Source organism: Fragaria vesca, linkage group LG4, assembly GCF_000184155.1.
Source record: "Fragaria vesca subsp. vesca linkage group LG4, FraVesHawaii_1.0, whole genome shotgun sequence".
Taxonomy (NCBI): Eukaryota; Viridiplantae; Streptophyta; class Magnoliopsida; order Rosales; family Rosaceae; genus Fragaria; species Fragaria vesca.
In genome coordinates, this window is record NC_020494.1 from 2,532,178 (window position 1) to 2,557,609 (window position 25,432).

At 38.4% G+C, this 25,432-nt stretch overlaps 1 protein-coding gene and 1 pseudogene across 1 annotated transcript; both read left to right on the forward strand.

The window, feature by feature from the left end:
- The first annotated feature begins 2,834 nt into the window (after nucleotides 1–2,834).
- On the forward strand, nucleotides 2,835–3,689 carry LOC101315231 (DNA repair protein XRCC3 homolog). Its single transcript, XM_004297827.1, has one exon. The coding sequence runs from the start codon at nucleotides 2,835–2,837 to the stop codon at nucleotides 3,687–3,689; it is 855 nt and encodes a 284-aa protein (XP_004297875.1).
- An 11,594-nt stretch (nucleotides 3,690–15,283) lies between these two features.
- The window catches only part of LOC101290757, a 22,234-nt pseudogene continuing 12,085 nt past the window's right edge, over nucleotides 15,284–25,432 (forward strand).

Genomic DNA, 25,432 nt, shown 5'->3' on the forward strand with positions numbered 1-25,432 from the left:
TACACTACTTATGCAATGAAAAGTGAAGTTTACTGCCCCTAGTGAACTATTACTAGGGGCAGTAAAGTATGCCAATGCACTTTTATTTCATTCATTTTTCAGACTTACCCATTCTTCAAAGCTCGGGGTGCCATGTTCGTCTGGGGTGCCATATTCCTCTGATCCGGAAGTGCTTTCTTCCTCATCCTTCCATGGACCTTGAGCAACCAGTTCCTGTTTTTTGCAAAAATAAGATTTGTTCAGTTTTTCAGAAACATCATCTAAGTACAATGCTGTATAATATTTGGAAAACCAAAAACCAATTTTTACCTCAAGCTTTTTTGGTCTCTTTAGATAGTCGCTTCCGTAGATGATGCCATTTGTGGACCATCTTACAAATCTTGGCATATCTGCTTGTTTCTTCTGGATCCTTTCCTTGATTTTTGTACGCTCCAGGAAGCAGTACAGAGGCAGAACTACGCAACCATTCAGACCCTTTGGCTTGCCCTTGACATGCTTTTTCACTCCTTCATGGAATGCTTCAATCACCTTTCTTGACCAGTTTATTTTGTTTATTGCTTCTAGGTCCTCACATGTCAGCCCCAATTGCCATTCAATTTGGCTTCCAGATGTGCTGAAGAAGAAAGTAGCCAGTAGGTACATTATTATCAAGGAAGCAATTTTCCTGGTTCTGCCTCCTTGTTCTTAATCTTGTTGAGCTCTTCTGTCAACTTGTCGTGGATCATCTTCCTAAAGATGGATCCTTTCGTTTTGCCGAATATGGTTGACTGTTGGCTGCTCTTCTTTCTCCTGGAGATTTTCTCTTCCTCATTTTCACCTTCTTTGTTAATCCAACAAAGATGCACATCTTCTTCTTTAATCTCCATTTCTTTTTCTCCAAACATGAACTTTTTTGTCTCCTTGCAATAGTGCCTCAATAAAATTTCTATATCCAACTCAAATCTGCTGACCTGATCCGCAACAATTCTCCTGGTTCTAAATGCGTTAATCATTTCACCAAAGCAAGTTTGACTGATCAGCTGCCATGCTTCTGAGGGGATTTTGTCTCTGTGACTCTCTATTAATTTGAAGAATGTTACCAGAGTACATTTCTGTTGAGTGTGCGGAATCTTTTCCAGGTCCTCATCCTCGTCCTCCTCCTCATCCTTGTCATCCTTCTCTATTTCTTCCACTTCTAATGCTCTCATCTCTACAAAATATTGTTCCACTTCTTCTTCTTCTGTGTCATCTTCTTCTTCTTCTTGTCTCGCTCTTTTTTGTGAAACCTTCAATTTTTCCCGTTGTAGATATGAGAGCAATTTCATGTTTGTGTTGACAGATGTTGATGGTGAGCTTTCCTCAGACTCTGGACTGGTAACAAGTTGCTTTCCTGTCATCCTGCATATGCAAAACACCAAAGTTTTACTACCTCAAGTGATCCTGCCTTTATAAACTACATATTACAAAGTTTACTACCCCTAGTAAATTTCAACTGGGGGTAGTCAACTTGCAATAGAACATCTCCAAGGCCAATATACACTCTGAAAGAGAAACAACTGATGTGCAGCAAACCAAACACTATTTTACTACCCCTAGTAACTTCTGCTGGGGGCAGTAAACTTCTATTTACAACACCATTATACACATGCAGACTTAGAAAACAATTCGCATTTTCAACAAAATCAAAGTTTTACTACCCCTAGTATTGAACACAGCCATTAGACACATCTAGACAGTGGAAAATAACTGACATGCAAACAGAAATTAAAGTTTACTACCCCTAGTAAAGTTTTACTAGGGGTAGTAAAGTTGCCACACCGTTTCTACATTGCCATAAAACACATTAAAGCAGAGAAATATGAACCCAGACAACATTATTGGGGGTACAAACACAGATTTATGCTAAGGTTTCTTTTCACCTGAAAAAGAAGAATTTAGCGCGATGTAGTGAAACAGCGGCGGCGATGTACTGAAGCAACGACGTTGAAGTACTGAAGCAGTGGCGGCGATGTACTGAAGCAGCGGCGATGGATTGAAGAAGCGAAGGCTGAGGTCTTGATGGAGTGAGGAGTGAGGCAGCGGCGTCGATGGATTGAAGAAGCGAAGCGGAGTGGGTTGAATTCGGAGGAATTGAATTGAGTGGCGTCGATGAAGGAATTGAATTCGGAGTGGGTTGAAAGCGGTTATTAAGGCTGGGGTATAACTGTATTTTTACTAGGAAACATTGGTTTGGGCTGTATAATCTGTTTTTGATTGGTTTGGGCTAGAAAAATGTAGTATTTGTGCATTAGGGTTTTTTTCCTAATTTCAAAGCGGTGTCCCGTTCTTGCCGGACCCGTTACCATCGGATCAGTCCAGTGGCTTTTCTGCCCGGCGAGCCATAGGGCCGCTGCTCACCTAACCACGGAGCAACCTTGCACCTCCGCCTCTTAGACCTCCGACTGAACCCACTCTCAACTCTGATGAATTAAGGCACATCTGCTTCTCTTGATCTGTGTTGAGACGACAACAACTGCCTCGATTGAGATGTTGTTGGAGAGGAAACCAACTAACACCACGCAACAACCAAATCTGAAGTATCACAAAATCATTGAATGTCGAACAGTCCTCCTCCGTCTCGTACCCATAAAGAACCGACTTCAGAGACACCCTGATGCAGTCGGAATACCTGTTGGGTTGACACCGCTGTGCTCGCTATGTTGCTCAAGTTTATTATTACTTTAGAAGATTTATTATGTCGATAAATAAATAAATAATTTATTTCCTTCATTTCAAAGGTCGCTCTTGTACTGTACACTTGCCGCTCTTCCATTTAAGCGCCCACTAACCCCACAAAATTTGAAGACCCCAACAAAATGAACCCCTCAAAGCTCCTCCCCACCGAGACTCTAACCCTGGGCTGTCCAATCCTCGACGGCTACCTCGGCGGCGGCATCCCCTGCAACTCCCTCACGGAGCTCATCGCCGAAAGCAGCTGCGGCAAGACCCAATTCTGCCTCCAGCTCACTCTCTTCGCCCAGCTCCCTCCTTCCCACGGCGGCCTCTCCGCCTCCTCTCTTTTCCTCCACTCCGAATTCCCTTTCCCCTTCCGCCGCCTCCGCCATCTCTCCGGTTCCTTCCGCTCCTCACACTCCGATCTCATCTTCACCAACCCTTGCGACGACGTATACGTCAGACCTGTAAATGATGCACGCCAACTGCTCGACTTAATGCCCAAGATAGAGACGCTTGTCGCCGGCGGGAAAACCCGGCTGCCGGTGAGGTTGATTGTGATTGATTCCATTGCCGCATTGTTTCGGAGCGAGTTTGGGAACAATCCCTCGGATCTTAAGAGGAGGTCTTTCTTGTTTTTCAAGATTTCCGGGATGTTGAGACGGTTGGCGAGCAAGTATGGAGTGGCGGTGGTGGTGACCAACCAGGTGGTTGATTTTATGGGGGAAGTGGAGGGGATAAATGGAGTGAGAGTTGGGAATTTGAGGTCATTGTATTCGTCTGGGAGACGGGTTTGTCCTGCTTTGGGATTGGCGTGGTCGAATTGCGTGAATTCGAGGCTGTTCTTGTCTAGAAATGAGGAAATTGTTGGGAGGGAAAATGGTGAGATGAGCAGGCATACAAAGAGGCGACTTGATGTTGTTTTTGCTCCTCATTTGCCACCATCGTCGTGTGAGTTTGTCATCACAGAGTATGGGGTGTTTGGAGTTGACAGATAACGGTACTATTGCGCATCTAAATTTAGTTTATAAGAGTTTGATTGGCTGACAGAGCATGAGCACTTTTTATTTTGTGGTTTGTGTTAAGGTCAAGTAAATTAGGAACATGAAAAAAATGGAGAGGAACAGTGTATAGAGCAAACACTTGTGAGTTGTGCAAAAGAAACAGATTTTGCTCATCATACAGAAGTTTTTCTTCCTGAAATTTTGTATTCATCGTTTAATGCCTCTTAATTTTCCATATGCAGCATTTGTTTAAGTTTCTCCTAACATTTTGAATTTGTGGTATCGGCTTTCATCTTACCGTGATGTTCTTTTTTCTTTATAAACTTCCACCATAATATTTTCCGTCTTATACTGTAGTGCAAGGATATCTTTCTATTTCTGAAAGTTTTCAATCGTCTAAGATCTGAAGAACCAACTCAGAGTCCAAGTATTGATTGTCATGTCAGATGGTTTTATGAGTTCAGTACGGTTGGAACAGTCAAGCTTAGTAGTTGCAAGCGGGGTTTGGCTGTGGTGGCTGGAAACAAGGTTGGGGAATTGATGGGTGGTACAGACATGCCTTGGCTCTTCTTCTCCATTTCTTACTGAAATAATGGCAGCGCAGGCTGGACTACGTTTTATCACTGATGCCGCTATTCTGCCTGTGTTGCGGAATTTTCTTGGAATTGGGACTTGGTTTTATTTGAAGGATTGTTGCCAAGCTGAGTGGGCAGTTTGGTGGAGGATGTGCGCTCTTTACTGCAAGCTGTCTGCAAAGTAAGGATTCAGATTTTGTCTTATAGTCTTGCCTTAGCTCATTAGTGCTATCTTTGTCATTTGTTTTGGTTGTTGATTAGGAAATAAGAAACGAAAGAAATTTGATACTAACTTTCGTTTTGGCTTAAAAGACAAAAGGGATGTGCATTTGTGATGTTGGATGACCTTGCTCTTCCGTTTTTAGAGAGTACTCTTCCAGTGATGTTGTTGCTGTCCAGGATGTCTAATACAGTTGAAGTAGATAACTGTTTAATTAATTTTCTTTCTTGCTTTTCAGAATATGGAATCTACGTATAGGGCATGGGCTCGAAAAAGAGAGAGTGTAGCGCTATAAGATTTGGATGAACTCTGCAGGGTGCTGCAAACAGCTTTAGGCACTGCCTAATGGCAGGTAGGTTCCATATCTTCTGAGTGGCTATCTATTATTTTGTCTTTGTAAATTCAGCTTGTTATATGATTCTAATAACTGTTTAAGTGATCAGTATTATTCAGTTGGTTACTAAGAAAGTTGAGCAAGGAAAGGATATAACAATTTGACTTTTGTTTTCTATTAGCTTGATCTTTGAAAGGTCAAAGACTCATCTCTGCTTTAACATTGTAGGATCCTTTCTACGATGCGGATATAAAGTTTTTATCAGTGTCAATCTATATTTGCATAATCAAAGCTCGTCACGGATTCTGCCAACAAGTTGTTGGTCTAGCGGTCAGATGCTTGGTTTACGCCCAAGTGGTCTGGGGTTCGACCCTCTCCTATGCTACCCACCTAGCTAGAGTTTGCAGTATCCCAAATATTGTGGGGTCAGGCGGGAAGCCTAGGGATTAGTCGGGTCAAAGATCCATATACCCTAGTTTCTTTTTCTTTTCTTTTTTAAGAAAAAAAAACTCGTCATATATTTTCTCTTTTTTTGCCAATAGTAATTATATCTTGTTGATTTGTCAATATCTATTCAGTTGGAAAGTTTAAGAAGGCTGTCAGTTCGAGCTATAGCCAATGTGGTGATGATCATACAACAGCTAGACATAGACAATTTGTTTCTGCCATTAAAATTCAGATATCCCATGTTGAACCAGCTAAGAGAGTTGTTTAATGCACAAGGAAAGAAACAACTACGCTGGGTACACAGCTAGATGAAGAAGAATGTGATGACTTAGCTGCTTTTCTGTCTGGGACATCCCATTGTCTTCCAAGTGCCGAAGATGAATATGCAGAACTTGGACCTTCTGTGAAAACCTCTGAGGAAAAGCCTATGAGAAGAAATGATCTGGGCGCTAAATTTAATGCTGCCTACAATTTGGACAACTCGGATGAAATAAAGGGCGTTACAGATACTGTCATTAATAATAATATTAAGGATGCAAATTTTATGATGGACCTAAACAGGAAAGAGATGCCAGGAACAAGGGATGAAATAATTTATCATGCTGACAGAACAACTAATACAAGGAAAGCACGGAGCTCACCCAATTGCGAATTGAGGATTATCGTCCCTGATGAGGCTGAGCAGAGAACACAACTACTGCCAAGCTTTTAGGACACACCCAAAGAAAAAGGGTCCAAACCTGTCTTTTGGAGATGGTGTGGAGAATTGGATTCACCAAGTGGCATATACATATTGGAATGCAATAACAAATTGATAGAGGCAGTAACAGATTGTAAGAGAGTGGCTGAGACGCAATAGTTCTTTCAGAGTTAAAGTCTATCTACCTATGAATTGGTCTAGCTCTCTCCTGATGGCACGCCTTCCTCCCGGCATGTTATCTACATCTTGCCAGGAAGTTGGTGGGCTCATCATGAGTTAGGTCGGTGTGGCTGGTGGCTTCGGGATCCCTGGCTAAAGTCAAGTAAAAACTTTTCATTGGAAAAACCATTGGCTGAGCCGAGAACACAGCTAATAGCCTAATACCAAGATTTGAGGTCACACCCAAAGAAAAAGGGTCCAAACTTGTGTTTTGGAAAAGATGTGGAGAACTGCATCAAGCAAAGGGAGCACTTAATTTGTTCAACCAGGTCAGTGTTTTTGACTTATTTAATAAGGCAAGAGTTTATTGTAATTTCATCCGAAGAAAATATCTTACTTTTGTGAGGAGAAAGAAAGTAACAAGCATGGATTCTCATATTCTTTTCATTTGCTCTTCTTTTCCTGCTTGGTAAGCTGTTAATTTGCTTGAACTTGAAGCTATGCAATACCATACTGTATAGAAAATTGAATTGGCTCCGAAATCGTGCCCTCTAGAGTGACATGGCACACTAAATTGAAGTAGTGTAAAATAATATCTGTAGACTATCCACAGCAAATAATACTGGGTATTTTAATTCATCACACGTATGCACACAAAAAAAGCAAATGACAGGAGTATCATACATATTTAGCCAATTTGAATTTTATGTGTATCAAAAGCAATGTTTTAAAAAACGTTCCTCGGGCGTGCCTTGAGGCTTAAAAGGCGTGAGGCGTATGAAAAATTCATTGTGTTTTGTTGGTTAGGCATAGAGGCGCCAAAGGCGCAGATCAAGGCGCAGAAGGTGCAAAAAACGTTGTCATAGGTGTCAAAAGCGGACACCCTGGGAAAAAAAGAAAAAAAACTGAAATTCGCGAAGCATACCAACTATAGAGAGAGAGAGAGAGAGATTCAAACCTGATGAGGGAGATGATCGGCCTCTTGGTTCAATTAAACAAAAAGTAAGAACTTAATTAATATGCAGAAAATTACAGAGACAATATTGTGCGAATGACATTTATATGATTTAAGGATAGAATAGATGGCAAAGCATGACCAGACGTCAGACAAACATTTGATTTCTATGGGATCAGACTATCTTGTGGAGTTGTGGACGTCGATGTGATGATATATTAGTTTGTCATATAAGAAATAAGCTCAGTTGTGTAAAACGGAAAGCAGTGGTGGTAAAGAAATTGTGTGTGAATGGAACGTACAGTAGACTCAGTAGTATTTATAGGGAGCTGAAATTTACGCTTCCTTTTTGCATTCTACACTCCCTCATGCGTCTTTTACCAAAACACCCCTATATCTAGTTGGCTAAAATTGAAACAGGCGACTCTCTCTAAAATCTCAGAAACCACAACAATGACAATTCTCAGTCAAGTTGTTATGATTTGATGAAAATTTGCTTCTTCTTTCAATTTCCTTTCGTTTTCTGCTTTCATTTCTGGTTCTTAGGGTTTAAACCTTAATACAAGTCCGCCCTCACAACCTTAACCATCTCTAGTTCCGACAAGGCTTCTCAAATCCTCACCGGTGATGGCAGATTTGTATTTCTAAGATCAAGGGGTCGACAAATTACGAGTCGGAGACAACGGAGAGGTGGCGCCGGTTATGGAGGAGAGAGGCGGTGGGTGTTGAAAGAGAGAACTTGCAAGGGTGTAGAGAATAGGTCCAAGTTTTTTCAATGAAGATGGGCTCGACCATTTTGGATAAAATCAATGTACAGAGGGAGGCTGTGAGAACGATGGTACAGTTTGTTTTGATCAAGGGTATTTTTATTTTAGGTTCATGATTGGTCTCCGAGCTCATAACTGTTCTTAACCAAAATGGGTTTCATCGTAATGCTTGGTACCTCCTCTCCATGATCGTGGTACTGGTACCGAATTTTGAAGATCAAATGGGTATTTTGATTTATAATTGGAATGCTATTGATATTGAAATTAAGGTGGGCTGGGAGGGAATCGATCCCGTCGACGACACAGGGAGAGAGGAGATGGTGTCGTTCGACCCCAATACTTACCAGTTGGATTTGGACCCACATCATCCTCCTCCTCATCATCAGTATTCCTCGACGAGAACCTCACAGTCCAATTCCAAATCCCTCCAGTAATTGGAAATTCTGAATTTTTGTCTGCTACACTTTACCACACCTTGATTCCATTCTAAAACTCACATGTGTGTTTCTAATTAATCGTTAATTTGCACTATTTCCATTCATCGCCACCTCTGGTGGATTGGAAGAGCAAATGTTTATGTTTCATTTGGTAGAGATCGAATCTCTGTTTCGATTGCATATAGCGAACTACTGTAGCGATACTCTGTTTTAGGTTTTTTTTTTATTAAGGGTATAATGGGAACATAAATTAGGGTCAATCAGTTAGAGACAAAAATATTAATAAAAAATTAAAATGGGAGTGTTGAATGCAAAAAGGAGAGACAAAAATATTAATAAAAAATTGAAATGGGAGTGTTGAATGTAAAAAGAAGAGTGTAAATTTCAGCTACCTATTTATACTATATACTAAAACTGAGTTCGCATTTAAACAGTATCCGTGTGGCGAAAAAAACGGTTTGGTCCCTGTTTTTCGTTTTAATTACACCTCCACCATTCTTCTTGAGTTTTCTTGACGTGGCTCAAACTTAAGAGTTCCACTAATACTAGATGTTGACATGCTTGCGGCCCAGAAGTCCACCCGCCCAAATAGTTCCTACGTGTTTGCACCCTAGAAATCCACTAATCTAAAAGTCCTCCCTCTGTTCTTATCTTTTTCATACTTTACACCGACCTAGGAATCAAAGCAGAATATTCCTTATCAAGGTATAAAGAGAAGATCAAAAATTTTCTCTTACACCCACCGCATCCGTTCATCGACATACACAGTGGTGAGTCTACCAATCTCTAGTTTTATGTATTAAGATAACTGATTCAATTACATGTTGGTTCTATGAAAACGATTTCCCGACTTTTGAATTTGGAAGCCTGCATAGTACCTTTTCCTCTTCGAGTGAATCTTTCTTTTGTTAATTGCAGTTATCCGAAAGATGGATGCGATCATTAGATTAGAGTTCGGGCATCAAACCAGACAAATGAGGAGCCGAACGAACAACGAAAAAAAACATTGTCCGAGCTCAACGCACTGAACCCATCTGCATATGGGGTATGCACATGAAACCCAATTTAATCTAAGACTTGGTCAAAAATTCGTTTATGCAAATTTTGTTTAATCCATTTGGTACTTCTTGCAGAAGGAGACTGCCTTTTGTAGTGCAAAAATCAGTAGATTTTGTGAACGTAGTGGCTGGTGGTACACTGGAACAGAAGTTGCGCACACCCCAAGTGTTTCAAACAGTTGAATAAGAAAGAGGAGAACAACGAATATGTTTGTGTGCAGCACCGCCTTCAAAAACCTGTTCCACGGTAAATCAAATTTTCCCTGTCAGTATATACGAACTTATATTTTCCACACCTTAAGCTTGAAGTGTGAAATTTTTCGTTTACTTGACAAACCTTTATGCTTGGACACAGCTACAGGGCTTATATGACTGTAGAGGACGAAGACAACGAAGCCACTCCTATATTGATGGGTTAACAAGCCGAAGAACTTTTCGGTGCGACCTGCCAAAAGCTACTAATCAAAAGATCCTCTCCAACTGAACAAGTGCTACCACAAGAAGTGAAGCAAACAAAGTCTATCCCAACTCTGAACTGATGAACCTGGTGGTTCAAGTGTTTACAGGCCAGCAGATTATGCAATCCTTGGTGGCAAGACAAGTTCCACCTACAGGAACATCACCCCGCCTCCTCCTTGAGAAGAAAAGAACAGTCCATACAAACGGAGGAGCATTGTTAATACTGGAATCTGAAAAGAAAACAGAGGGGTAAGAGACTTGGATTTCTTTTGTCACCAACTAGATACAGATGATTGCTATATATATATAAACATCAATATTAAGAGATTATATTACAGTTATCAAAAACTAGCACAACTCCATTCCATTTTCATTCACGCTCTATGCACTGTTGTATGTATTTGCAGGCAAGGAAAGCAACTTGCTTCATCAGCTGTGGGTCTAGGACTTGAACTACAAACCTTCAACTAGATGTCAAACCCGAGATGACTCTTTTTTGTTTATGTTGACAAGCTAAAATCTTAAGTGAATGTTGTAGTTGGTTTAGTTGTTTTTTTGTACGTTTGCTTGCCAGAAACATATGTATTATAGGAAATAAGCTGAAGGATATGTAATTTCAGATCATACTCCAACGTATAGCAACTATTTTTTAGCAATCAGAGTGCTATGTATTATAGCCTGCTGCTACAGCAGCTCCGATGTAGATGTAATATGTGACTAGCAGCCATCACCATTTTAATGTAGCCTCATTATGTAGCATACAACTACTGTAACATCTTTTGTGATATGAAATCACCTCTTTTATGAACAATTAGTGTTTCTCCATTATACACTAAAATCACCCGCGGCTAGCCGCGGGCACGGCACCTAGTATATATGAAAGTTGAGTTTGATTTGGGTTTGAATTGGTGAGAACAATCTGATATGTATTTGAGTTTGAATGGTCAATTTGATATATATCTAAACATATTAGTGGATATTTATGTATTAATATAAACTTTATATGTATTTATTATATAAATATAATTGTATCGTAAGGCTTAAGCCTTAACTCCTTAAGGCTCAAGGCTCTCACGACATTAAAGCTCAAGGCTCTCCCGACAAAGCCTCGCATATGCTTGACCTTTTAAAATATTGATCAGAAGTGTGAAGTTTCTTTCTCATAGCTCAGAAGTGCTAAAACTTGATTGCAGTAACAAATTATTTCGGGAGTGTCGTGCTTTTATATCTGACTTCTTTTGTATTAACATCATGCTGCTTCATTTCACGTTTCAGTTTGTATAATGTATTAACACTTTCCCACTGCTATTTTCAGTGACATTTCTCAACCATATAGGACATTGGCCTAGACATAGTTAATAATATATAGTTTCTAAAACTGTGCTTATGGAGATCTCTCTCTTTGCAGTACCATTTATGTTCTATTCAAGTTGAGATAAACCATACGAACGGACATGATCAGGATGGAATCTGGAAGGTATTTCTATATGTTTGACATACTTTTTACATATCTCAGAAATTTTTTTGAATGTGAAGCGAGGATTCGCTATTTCTTAATGAGTGCCTACCTTTGAATGTTTACATAATAAGCGTTATTTAAGATGATACAAGTTTCCAGGTCTTTAGAATAACCAGTGGTTGTTATAGATTGCATGGTAAGTACTCAGCAATTTATAAAGTTCAGCCACCCTTTCAGTCTATTCTTTGTTGAACAGTACTTTTAAGTTTTAACTGATTTCACCGAGAAGAAAACGAGTTCTGTTCTTTCAACTGAATATATAATATTTTATTTTGTTGGAATGATGTAGAGCTCAAAACAATTATGGAATGTTTCCATGTGGCTGTGCAGGTAATGGAGCTAGCGCTGTTCCTAGTGGCAGTAGTCTGAAAAGGGTATGCTTGTCACTAACATGAGTAACATCCTCCAGTTGTTTCAAGTGCTTTGGAATAGGTCAGGCTACCACTCTGTTTAGTGATTGAGTACGAGTGAAAGAGGCAACAGGAACAAGGTAGCAGTCCTTTTAGATTTTGAGAGGCCCAGTTATTCGGAAAGCGTTGGACTACGCCAGAGTGGGCCTAAGACAGATGGCTCCATATTGTCCACAGGATACAAAATTTAAGAGCATATATGTAAATTCCACCATAATGTCTGTTTGCAGTAAAATTTTCTTGTTATAGTAACTGTTAGGGGCTTTCATGCTCGATTGGTAGCTTAAGTGCTCGCCATCTCAATCGCGTATAGGGTCCCTGGAAAGCCATAAATCTCTCTCTCAGCACGTCAACATGTCAAGGTCGGAGGTGGAGTCAATTTCATGGGTCGGAGGATGGCTCGTCGACGAAGATGATGATTGGGTCCAAACGCGACAGAGAAACTCGATCGATGTCGATTCAAATCGAGACGCGCCGAAGAGGCACTCGGAGCCATTACTTCCGACGAAACTATGAGCTCCTTGTTCTCGTCGCAGTGTGAGAGGTTTAAAACCTCCGGCCGCCGTACTGTTGGAGCTGGAGATCAAAGGAAGGAAGAGCTGAAAGAGTTCGAAAGGATCACGTCTTCATCTTACACAAAAAATTGTGTTATGATTAGAGTGCGTAGTAGCAAGATTGACATCAGGCATAGGACGTGGAAGGCTGGAAGCCCACCACAACGGTTACACTACCCCATATGTGAATAATTAATCATCATCATCACTTGATCAATTTGATGAGAAGTGATTATAATAGTCTTATTGAATAGGAAGTTATATTGTTGTCCTTCAGTGGACTGGATAAAATCTGATTTTTACTAGGTCATAGGAACTTACATTTTTATTAGACGTGCGCTACCCGGGCGTTTTGTAGCTTTTGCCCAGTTATTCAGTAAATATGAATTCATACAGGGTTCAAACATAAGAAGAATATTCAATAGTGTAGACATTCCACAAATATGATTTGAACTTCAATGATGACATTGTTCTACACATGCAGTCAACTACTTTTGTACTTGTAATGGTGTTTTTAGTGTCTTCATTGACCCAATACACAAAATAGGTACAATAACATAGAAAATACGAAGCTATTCTCACTTCTTGTTCACTCATTTTCTACTAACAATTTAGCCAGTGAGCAAGGATGATGTACGAGTTAGAAGTACTGAAACGTGTAGAATTATCATTTTTTTTTTTGGTCAAGGTGTAGAAGTATCATGCATGACTATTTTTCTCTTCTCATCTCTGTTCTACATGATATTCTAGGATCAATGTAGGACTGTGTTAGTGCATTCATATTGAACAAACAAGATATAACAACGGCTATGTTATACTCATTAAACGAAAGAAAAGTTACATTCACTCACCCAGAACTAGATTAATAACTCCTAAAGCCAAATACTCCTCTCCACCATCTGAAAGTTACATTCAGTAATCCAGAACTAGTTTAAAAAATCCCAACAAGATATATGGAAAACTACTTTAAAAATTCCCAAAGCCAGATACTCCTCTCCACCATCTGAATGAGTGTCAGACTCAGAATCACTCCATGTTGCATTCATTACCTTGTTTGGGCGAGCTTTGAGCTTCTTGTTCGCACAATCAGCAGCTAGATGACCGATTCCTCGACATTCAAAACACCTAGGTTTATCTTTAGTATGCTTCTTTTGTGTAAACCTTGGTTTTGTGTCTTTTTCAGAGGCGAATCGAAGTCACGACCCAGGCTTCTTTTAGAACTTGTCCTCAAGGAGTTTTTAAGATCCTGGGAGGACTCTCCAGACCTAATGAACTTCTCATATTGCTTAAACAAAAGAGCAAACTCTTTAGCAGTAAACTCTAAGTCACTATCATTTTCTTCCACTGCTTCCTTTGTCTCCTTTCCTCTTTTCTCACCACACTAGAGGCAATAGATTTCAATTTCCTCTCCTTGATTCTTATCTCATAAGCTTGAAGATTCCCAAGAAGTTCGTTTAGAGGGTAGGTGTTTAGATTTCGGAATTCCTCGATGACAGTAACTTTGTCTTGAAAACTCAAAAGTAAGGCTCTCAGAAATTTCTTCACAATGGTGTGTTCAGCAAAAGGATCACCAAGGCGGCCAAACTCATCTGTCATATTTATGAGCCTAGAGTGAAAATCATCGATGGATTCATCATCTGCCATGGCCATGGCATCATATTCTCCCCATAGTTTTTGAAGCTTGGGATACCTGACTCGTTTGTTTCCTTCATAAGTTATCTGAACAAGATCCCAGGGACGTATGCAACGTCTCTCTATGCACGACAATGAGAACTTACCCTAATAATTAGGAAAAAATCAATTCTAATATACAAATCTGTAAAAGCAATAGAAGGTTCGACTTTTCATATCCCAAATTCAGCAACCATAAACATCAATAATGCTTAAAAACAAAAACCCAACTCAAAAAACATACAAATTCCCAGAAACATTAATTCTACCAACTGAACCCGTTGTGAATCTAACCACAAGGCCTCATTTGGTTCACGGATTGGAAATGTTAGGAAGGGAAAGTTTTTTTCCTTTCCTTTGTTTGGCACACCTATAGAAAGGAAAAACTTTACTGCAATATAGAAAAATAGATAAGAAATTGGATCCTCCCACATACCATGGGATTTAATCTCCCTCATACTTTCCTAACATTAATTGCACATTAATTGCATCTTTCAAATATTATTTTAATGAATGTTATTACCAAATTATCCACAAATTTTTTTTGAATCTTGAATATTTTATATTTTAATATTAAGGATATAATTGGTAAATTAATGTTACTGTTGTAAATAGTTATTATTTAGTGGCCATTCTTGTAATTAGCCAACTAGGGTTGTTATTGTAATTTACATCATAACATCATCTCTATATAAGAGATGGTTTCCTACTCAATAAGATATACATATTCTCTCATTCTTTTGGTTGTTTCTCTCCTGTCTCAATCTATTCCTTTTATTTTACAACACGTTATCAGCACGAATAGTTCTAATATTATCTTGTTTTCTATTGCATGTGAAGCTCTAAAAGCAAAGGACGATATTTCAATTTGATTCATCGAATTCGCTCTACATTGACATGGAAAGCTCTGAAATTGATGATCAACCATATGAGGATCATTATCTAACCAAGCTCTTGGATTGGCTGAGTAGCTACACAAATGGCATTCTCTGTTCTACACATAAAAGATGGAGATTATCCGTTCTGCAATGAGTAACGTTTTCTTATCTTAATTCCAATTCATATTTGCTAGCCTTGATTATATGATGAACAAATCACCATGAAGCATGAACCCATTGTCTTTGGTTGCATTTTGAAATCTATATACGATGCATGAAGACCTAAATTTATATTTTTAATTTATTCAGATGATAAATACGTATGTGGTATATAAATTTGTTCATGTTTTGTGATGGAAATAGAAGACATAAAAAATCTTCAGGGAGGCCAGTAGCCACCGAAATAAGCGCAATCGCATGCCTAGTAGTGCATACCAAAAGGCGCATGGATGAACAAACTTCAGATCCACTATCATTCTCTGACATTCGAACACAAGAGCGTGAATGCATTCTGGAAGTAATGCATGTAACCGGTAATGTAGGACCATTAATTTTGTCATTTATATCAACGGTTACATATATGGAATATTTATGCCTGAAGTATTTAGTGATACAAATTAACATTGCTCATAATGAGGTTTGAATAAAATCCATTTAGAAATGTAACGTCATTTGTATAATGACGCGTAGCACTGATTATGTTACTTAATTGTGACTTAATATATACGTTTTGTCAGTTACAGATTTGAATTGTGTCAAATTCAATGTCATTTAAGGGCATATAATGCCGGAAGCATTTAAGGGCATGTATAAAGACGTTATAACCAGAAGCATTTAAAGACATGTAATGCCGAAAGCATTTACCAAGTTATAACCCATATATTATGACACAACCATTATGGGTCAAATTATTGTGCAAATTACGATAAAGACGTTATGAGTTTAATCTTCGGTTATACCAATTTAAATTATGTCATTATAATCCATTATGCTAGAAGCATGAATTTTATTATAATCCATTATGTCAGAAGCATTTATCCATTTTAATACCTATGTGTAATGCTAGAAGCATTAATGAGATTTGTACTCATTGTCTTTGGTATATACTTAACCACTGCATAAATGATATTTATTTAGTAATTTATGCCATATATTAAATATCAGTTAATTACCAAATTCAAATTGCGTCAGTTTTATTTAATCAATTCTCAATTATGTTATCATTTATATGAATTGTTATGGGGATGTAATGACGCATTTTGCCGGAAGCAATTAATGATGCAAATGAATTTATTTTGCACGTAACCGCTACGGTGTTTACATTTATTAGTTCAGTAATTACCAATGTTAATGCATATACTTTAGGTCAATTAAATTGTTTCCGTTATGTTTTGTTTATTTCAATTTAATTGAAAATTACTTTCACTTTAAGTTGTAAATAATGAATTAATAGCATATGTTGATTTGTCTTATTAATGATGAATATTAAATAAGGCTGAGTCAGAAGCTCAAATCAAGCCTATGTGACAACAGTAAGTCCGAGCCAGGAGCTCAACCTAAGCTGCAAGGCTAGCACAAAAGCTCACCACATATCGCCTTGAGTCTATGACAATGATTATAACTCTTCTCAAACTAGGCTCACCCAGTTGGATGCGATGTCTAGGCAAGTTCTTTTGAGGATGTGTACTTAAGTGAGCCTCGCTCCACCACCTCATCATGTCTTACCTGGAGGTATACAATTGGAGTTACCGAAAGGGTTGACTAATAACATTGCATTTCTTGGCAGACCATTCTGAGCCCAGTAGGCCACTCTCCCTCTACGGGGCCTAAGAGCCCGTCCAACATACCTCTCAGATTGTGCCTTGTAGACTTATAAAGTATGTAGAGGTTTATTACTTTCACTTTAATTAAAGTTAATTCCTTTGGTCCAGCAGAATCAAACAAAAGAAAAATAATCTAATGACACTGGTTTTTCGTACCTAGTCATTATGCATGCCTATAAGGCACTCAAAATATTTTCTTATAATAGCTGTTGTTAATACATTCACCATATTTAATGTGTAGTTAATTGCCATAAGCATTTACACATAGTTACATGACATATTCACTATGCTAAATTAGTAGCGTGGAATTAATATCATCAATTGTTATATGATTATAACTTGAAAATACATGTACCTAATGAACCATTAGTTCAGAAATGAACCGGTAGTTCAGACATGAACCCGTAGTTCATGTATAAATCGATCTTCTAGTTTCGATAATAATCCCCTTAAGAAACTTGAAGTTTCATTCCAAATTCATCAGACATGATAAATCGGTAGTTTTATCATGTTAATTGGTAGTCTCCAGAAGAAACAATTTGAACTAGACATCTTCCTTGCATGAAGCAAAAGAATATTAAAATGGAAGGGCTTGTTGCCTTAGAATCTAAATCAAAATTGATATGAGTTATCAATATTAAGGAATTGAGCGTTCTTGTCTGGCTAACGAGGTCAAAATGCCTTTACGTTTCAAAAGAACGTTATCGAAAGGTAAGTTCATTGAATTAATGCTTAAAACATTGAAACCACCAGAAAAATGGTGTAATATCTTTGCATAACCTTCGAATGTGCGGCCAAAAGCGTACATTGACTATATTCAAATTTATTAGCTAGAAGCTAAATGATTCGAGCAAATACTAGCTATAGTATTGGTGTTTGATGCACTCGGGAAAAAATATATGATGCACCGTATCCTCAACTCAATTATCATACGGGCATCCCTTCAGAATAAGGGTTTTGTCTTTGATGCAACATTATGTTAAGCTGCTCGTTAAGAATATTGAATACTAGACCATTATATGCAAAGACTAGAATATACATTATCTCTTTATGCACAGAATGCAAGGAAAAATATGTGGACCTATCCAACCACCATACGGACCAGTTAAATATTAATGGTTTTGGTTGATGCATCGACAAATTAAGTGATCAGATGTCACACTATTGTCCACAAGAAAATGATGCCTTTGCTAAACTCTCACCTATGAAATAGAGGGTACACCACTCGGATTATCCCATAAAGTCTATAAGACTTGATAATGCCGGAGAGTTTACATCGAAGGTTTTCGATGATTATTGCATATCCCTTGGGTTTTATAAAACATATAGTTTCCTATGTTCAAACCTAAGATGGTCTCGCATATAGAACCTTGGTAATGTGCACCAAGCTTCTATTGTTTGCGTCGGGCTATGCAATCTTGTATGCAGCCATGTCGGTCCAGTTGAGGCCCACTGCTACCCGTCTTACTTCGTGTTACAGTTGGTGACTGGGTGTGAACCTGATGTTTTTGCACTTACACGCATTTGGGTTTGCAGTCTCCGTGCCAATTGTGCCGCCACAACATACAAAATCGGGTCCTCAACAAAGGATGGGCATATATGTCGATTATGAACCATTATGTGCTCCTTAGAGCCCTTGACAGAAGATCTCTATACCGCTAGATTTGCGGTCATCACTTTGATGAGACAATCTTCCCGCCGTTAGGGGGAGATAAGAATGTGAGCGTTCCTGATGAACGACGTGTAGAATGTCTCATCTTGATCCCCAAACTGCACATGTGAAATTGAAGTGCGAAGAATTTTACTTCTAGTTAAAGTGACGAGATAATATATATCTGCTACAAACCTGCAAGGATAAATGTCCCCGTAGGACGTATCGTCCTAGTTGGACGAGGTACGGCCATGGCGGCTACCCAGTCATAGTCCCTGCCCAAAAGCGAGGTAGACCATTAGGTTCGAATGATTCTTATCCCTAGAAGAGGGTAAACTTAGCACAAATGAATCTTCTTGTCATCGCAATCTCAACCAATTCAACTCACGAGATAAATCCGGATTATGGGTTTGTCCTAGAAGAGACGATGTTGGGGGACGCTCCAATATTTAAACCCACTCCCGAGAATATAAAATCTCGGTAAATTTTGTGAGATATTGAATCGGAATAAGAGTTCATCGATGATATGTTTGAATTTGCGGTGGCCACCGAATTTATAATAAGCGATGAAGTCGAACCTTGCTTCGTTGACAGATCTCAACGAAGAGACGACTGGCTAAAAAGGAAAGAAACAATCCAGGTCAAATCAAATTCTTTAACTAAGAGAAAGGTGTTATGGGCCTGTTGTTCCCACACCTACCCATGTTAACCTATATTGTTTAGATGGGTATTTGTAAGGAAGCGTAATGAGAAAAACGAGATTGTGATATAAGTCTCATTTAGTGGCGCAAGGATTTTCTCAACGCCCTGCGATTGATTACGAGGAGACGTACTTTCCCGTAATGGACATCATAACGTTCCACTACCTTATCAGTTTGGTAGTTTCCAAATAACTGAATAAGCAGTCTATGAATGTGGTAACAACTTGTCTCTATGGGGATCTGAATATAGAGATATATATGAAGTTTTCTGAAGGACTTCTGTTACCCAATGCAAATAGTTCTAGACCACAGAACATGCTCTCCATTTGCTAGAGTAGTTCACTTTAGGGGTTCAAACAATCCAGACGGAGTTGGTATAACCGTCTAAGTGAATATTTGTTTGGGGTGGGATATATGAACAAATGGACTATGCCCATGCGTGTTTTAAGGAAATAAATTCCGGGTTTGTAATTTGTGGTAATTTATGTCAATGACATGAATTTGACTGATACTCTTGAAGAGATTAAGGAAACTGCAAAACACCTGAAATCGGAGTTTAAGATGAATGACTTTAGGAGACCAAATATTATTTTGTCGACCTGAAGTCGTGCAAAGTGCAGATGGAATTTTGGTCCATCAATCAAATTAAATCTAGAAGATGTTAAGATACTTTGATGAGGATAAAACAAAGTATTTAAGCACACCTATAGTCGTCCAAGGTCTAAAGACACCCGTATTATCATGCAGATAATAATGAAGAGATATTAAGGCCAGAAGACTCATATCTAAGTACAATAGGCGTATTATTGTACTTGGTTAAATGGCATTGACCGGACATCTCATCTGATGTGAATTTGTTAGCTAGATATCGCTCTGTGCCAACATGCCGCCTCCGTAAATGGCATAAAAGACAATTTTCCGTTACTTTAAATGTATGATGGAAAATGACTCATTTTATCCCTAGGCATCATGGAATGGATCAATCGCCTATGATCCTTGGAATGATGTTTGCCTTGTTAAATATGTTGACACGGGTTATGTAAACCCACACAAGGCTTATTCCCAACTGGTTATGTCTTTACTATAGGGAATACAATAATCTTAGAGGTATATGAAACAAAAACCTCTTTAAATCATGCTGACTATTAAGTTATTCAAGAAGCATGATCAATGTAGTAGTTTTACCTAGTGTGTAGTTTTCAGGGGGAGTCAATATTAGGGGGAGTATCCTGAAGTATACTCTTGACCATTGTGTACTCTTTTTGTCCTTCGTCCAGGGTTATTTTGTCCCACTGGGTTTTGTTACCTGACAAGGTTTTAATGAGGCACACATGTAATTGGTCACCTTCCTCATGGTGCATCTTGAAGATGCCTTTATTTGAAAGATATACATTTTCTCATCTTTTCCCTTCGACCACGGGTGGGTTTACCGGGCAAGGTTTTGGTGTAGCAACTATTATGCATCTATCTCCCATAGACTCACATCTTATGATCCAGACTAAACCGCTTCACCGAAATCAAGGGTTCTGACTATCACTGCTACTTGTGCGTTGTACTCTTTTCTCCTTCGACCAAGATTGTTTTTGTCCCATAGGGTTTTTATTACCTAGCAAGGTTTTGACGAGGCAACACCGAAGCACATATTAGAGGATGTTAATGACAGAAAATACCTAAGGAGGAGTGTTGTAAATAGTTATTATTTAGTGGGCATTCTTGTAATTAGCCAACTAGGGTTGTTATTGTAATTTACAACATGACCTCATCTCTATACAAGAGATGGTTCTGTACTCAATAAGATATACATATTCTCTTATTCTCTTGGTTGTTTCTCTCCTGTCTCAATCTATTCCTTTTGTTTTACAATAGTTACTTACTTGTTTTCCTGTCTATGTATAAACCAAACATTGAAAAAGAAAGTAAAATACATTTCCTAGTTACTTTCCCGACGTTCCCAAACATCTGGTATGGAAACTAGTGGGAAATTTAGTTTCCTATGTACATAGAAAAGACCAAGGAACCAATTTCCTTTCCATCAACTAAACGAGGCCCAAAATGGATCAACGGATTGATATATAACCTTTACTACTTGATGAGAATAATTGATGCTTGAACCCCGTACCTGATGAGAGTGAATGAAAAGTAGAAGCCGGCTACACGACCTCTGTGCTCTTTACTGTGTTTTTGACGGCAGAGAGGGAAGTAGAAGAATAGGGAGCTGTATTTCTGTTCTGTTCTGTCGCAAATGAACGATGCAAGTTATTAGGGTTTTAACTGCCCTGTGCAATTTTCAGAAAAGAAGGAGGACAAACTTGGTAGCTCCACATATTTTCATTAAGGACCTACTGTAGCTCCGTGTTTAGGGTTTTCCTCAAATTCAGCTTTCAAAGCTACCAAATTTAAGTTTCTCATTTTCTGCTGTTAGAATAAGCTATAGTGACCAAAAGCTGAAATTTTTGCTTTTACCAAACACCATACGTTAGGCCTAGAATCGAATTGATCCTACGTTAGGCCTAGAATCGAATTGATCCCAAAAACAGCTCTTGGATATGCCTGCCAAACTGGGCCTAAGACACCTAATAGGAAGCTGATTTACTCTAGAAGATAATATGACAAAGAAACTGATTCTATAATTTCTATCCTATAGGAAAAGTATGTTTATCTCTAGACCTAATTAGAGACATAAAGTCTGACATAATCACCATAAATAGGTTTCCTACAAAGACCAGAAATAATGAAATCCTATCGATCAGTTAAGGATATTATTCAGACAATTTCATGGTTGCAGACTAGCTGCAAATCCTGACCGAATTAGGCTCTTATATATGCTCTAGGATGTGGTGTATACTCATCTAAACTCATCTCAACTTTTCAGCATCTGAAATTCAGAGCTTGATCGACTTCATAGTATAGTAACTTGAAAGTGTTTACTGTTTAACAGTGAAAATAGGCACTTATATATTATAGCTTGGCTACCATCGATCTCCAATCTTCTCCTGCTTCATACATATTGCAAGAGGTAGAAGTCTATTTCCTCTTTGATTTTCCATTGGATAGATGTCATATAACTCATGTTGGAGATCTTTGAAAGTTGGGTTGTATAATTATGTTTAGTTTTTTCCGTCAAATTCATATAATCATATAACCGAATTCTAGTAAAGTTAATCATATAGTAGAAGACTAGAAGAGTACTAGGTCATATTACGTGGTTGTAAACCCAATGGATCTATGTTTTCACTATAGCTTATATCTCACCAGAAATTTTTATATGCAAAGTAAACTGAGTATTTGCCTTATGGACGGACCGGGCGTTCTACTCTATTCACCAAGAGAGGGAATAAAAGTAGAAATCTTTCCATCCAGATGGAAGCTTCACTGGTCATCTCTTAAGATTACAGGTCGGTTCATGTGAGTTTTGGCTTTTTGAATGTTTTTGTAAAATGATTCTAAGTGCTATCATTGATCCCTGGGATATGAGAGATGAGCAAGGATTAGATGATGCTTTTAAGAAGGGAATTCTATTTTTGAGTGTTAAGATGATGAAAATGTTAAGATGATGAAGGCCCATTTGAACAACAGATAAGCCCAATTGTGGTCCAGGTTTATAATAGCTAAGTAGTATAAATAGAGATAAATCCCTTTTTAGAATAATAAGCTGAAAACCAATTTTTGTACAATTACGATGTTATCAATCCCAGTAGCTCAGTTCGTTTTCTCTCTACCATTTTTCCATGGCTGTTCTTCAAGTTTTTATCATGACCTTGATTTTTAGCATGGTATCTAACATGTTCATAAGTACATTTGGCCTTGTACTTAGAGTGATCTCCCATCAATTTAGAGTGATTACATATTGGCTCGGCAATGGGGATGTTAGCTGGTGACTGAGGAAAGCAATTTGCAAGCCCGTGTCTCGAGTGTTTGTTAATATAAGTGGTTAACAGTGTCGACCTAATTTATTTGTCAGTTGCTGGATTATGAGGATGGGAAGTTAATTTGTTTCTCGATCTTCTTCTCCATTTTTTTGTTTCGCGTTTGTTTGTTGCTTGATGGGGCAATGTGTGATCCTGGAAATCTGGAATGACTACCATCTCTATTGGTATGTGCTGTGGCATTCATGTTACCATGTGATGTCTTATCACTCTGTTAAACACTTAAAACATTTCAATTATTGATTACACAAAATAATTACATTAATCCCATTAATCCATAATAAACCCTAAACCCCAAAGGCCCGGCCGAACCCGAACCCCTTCTCATTTCCCCTTTTTGCAAACCAAAATCCATCAGTCCGTTTCATAGTTCTGTTATATACCCTCGATCTCCTAATAAATGTATGTGCAAGCCGGCCTAATTAAGCTTTCGGTAGATTTGTTGCATCATCAATTATAGGGGTGTTACTCCTCATCATCAGGTACTTTGCAGTTTGCGTTTACCCAACTGAGAGGGTATATATGAGCTAGCTACTTGTTGGGGCATGTGTGATGATAGGACTGTTTCTTTGTGGATTATACATGATGATAAAGTGATATCGATCGACTCGAACGAAGCAGGTAGCATTCAATGTTCTTCGTATGTAGAGCTGTGAATAGCTGTTGTTATTAGACAACAAATATTCTCATGTTTTCTCTATGCATTTTAATTAGTTTAGTGCCATTTTAAGTTGTTTGAAGTTGCTTTCAGTATTTCACATGATGTCTGTCTTGCATTCTGAAAATGAGGACCATCCTTTCATTCTGTACCCAGTTGGTACTTTCTTCAACTAATTACAGATTTACAGCCGTCAGTTTCAAATGACGGCCGGAATTAGCCAGAAACTCTATTCCTATTCTCAAAAATGTGCTATATTAGATAAGTACGTTGTTCCTGTAGGCATCATTTTATGGAAAGACGACCATAATATTAACGAGCTTTTTTGGGTATGGAAAAGATCGAAGGCATCCTTTTGAGACACCACAAAGAAGATATCACTTGAGCAGTTTCAGCTATATATTAGTAACTACACACGATACGAACACAGTAAGAGAGCACCCCACCCCAACCTTACAAATAAACTTACTGATCGAACTCGGGGTCCTGATACTATTGTAGTCTACAGAAAAGTACCATACAACAAAGTCAGATAGGCTCGTATCATTGCCATCCCGGCCAGTCATAGCTCAAGTCCGAAGTCATAGCATCCTTCGATGGGGTAAGGATGGATGCCGACGAGAGCCTAGAGTCAAAATGTCTCCTACGTACGTACAGTAAAGACCAATGTTAGTGGCTAGCCATGATGTTCTGATCCGACGAACTCTCTCTTGTCTTGCTCTATCTATGATTAAAGTTAATTTATCATTCTAACTAGTTTCCTTCCTACGAATGTATTGAAATCTTCCTCATCTCCTATACTTGATGATTCTATATACTTGATAATTGATATTTGAGGATATCCATACTCCACAAATGCAACTAATTAATCTATTGAACATATAACTTATTTCATGTGTTATATACTAGAAAGTTGCCTGTACTTTAGCGTATGCCTATGTAAAGAAACGTCCATTTGTCATTATACTCGAAATCAATAATAATAGTTTGAAGATGAACATCCAACAGATACTAATGAAAGGAAAACCTCCACCAAACACACTAAATTTACTGCAGGCCTGCTTCGCATGACTTTAATCATATCCAAACTGCACACTCTTTAGCTATGTGAATAATACAATAAAGCTTTGACCTATTTAGATCAAATAAGCTATTTGTTTCCTGATGTTGTACATTTTGTAAGAGAAGCGATGGTGCAACTCCATCAAAAGCACAACCCAGACTATTACATACAAAGCCTGCCTTGCATAATTTCAATCATATCCAAAATGTTTACACTTCTCAGCATAATGGTATTTAGCTATTTGAATAATACAATAAAATTTTGACTTATTTAGATCAAAATCCTAAAAAGATCAAAGAAGCTATTTGCTTCCAGCAAGTGCTGGTGAAACTCCACCACATGCACAACCCGGACTATTACATCACTACCAGGACAAGCACTTTAGCTGACGAAAAATTTTCGTCGACCTGTCAGCTTAATTCGTCGGCTAAGATCTTAGCCGACGACCTTTCATCGGCTAAGATTTCGTCGGGAAAAGGTCGTCTGTGGTGACTTTAGCCGACGACACATGTAAAAGTCGTCGGCTATAGACCAGAGTTTAGCCGACGAAAAAAATGTCGTCGGTTATCTTCCCAGACTTTAGCCGACGAAACATTTAAGGTATTCGTCGGCTATAGTCCTAGAGTTTAGCCGACGAAATAGCCGACGAAAACCATGTCGTCAGTTTTTTCTCCGACTTTAGCCGACGAACAATTTAAAATATTCGTCGGCTAAAGTTTGTAATAAAAAATAAAAAATAACTAAAGCCGACGAAATATAGTCTATTTCGTCG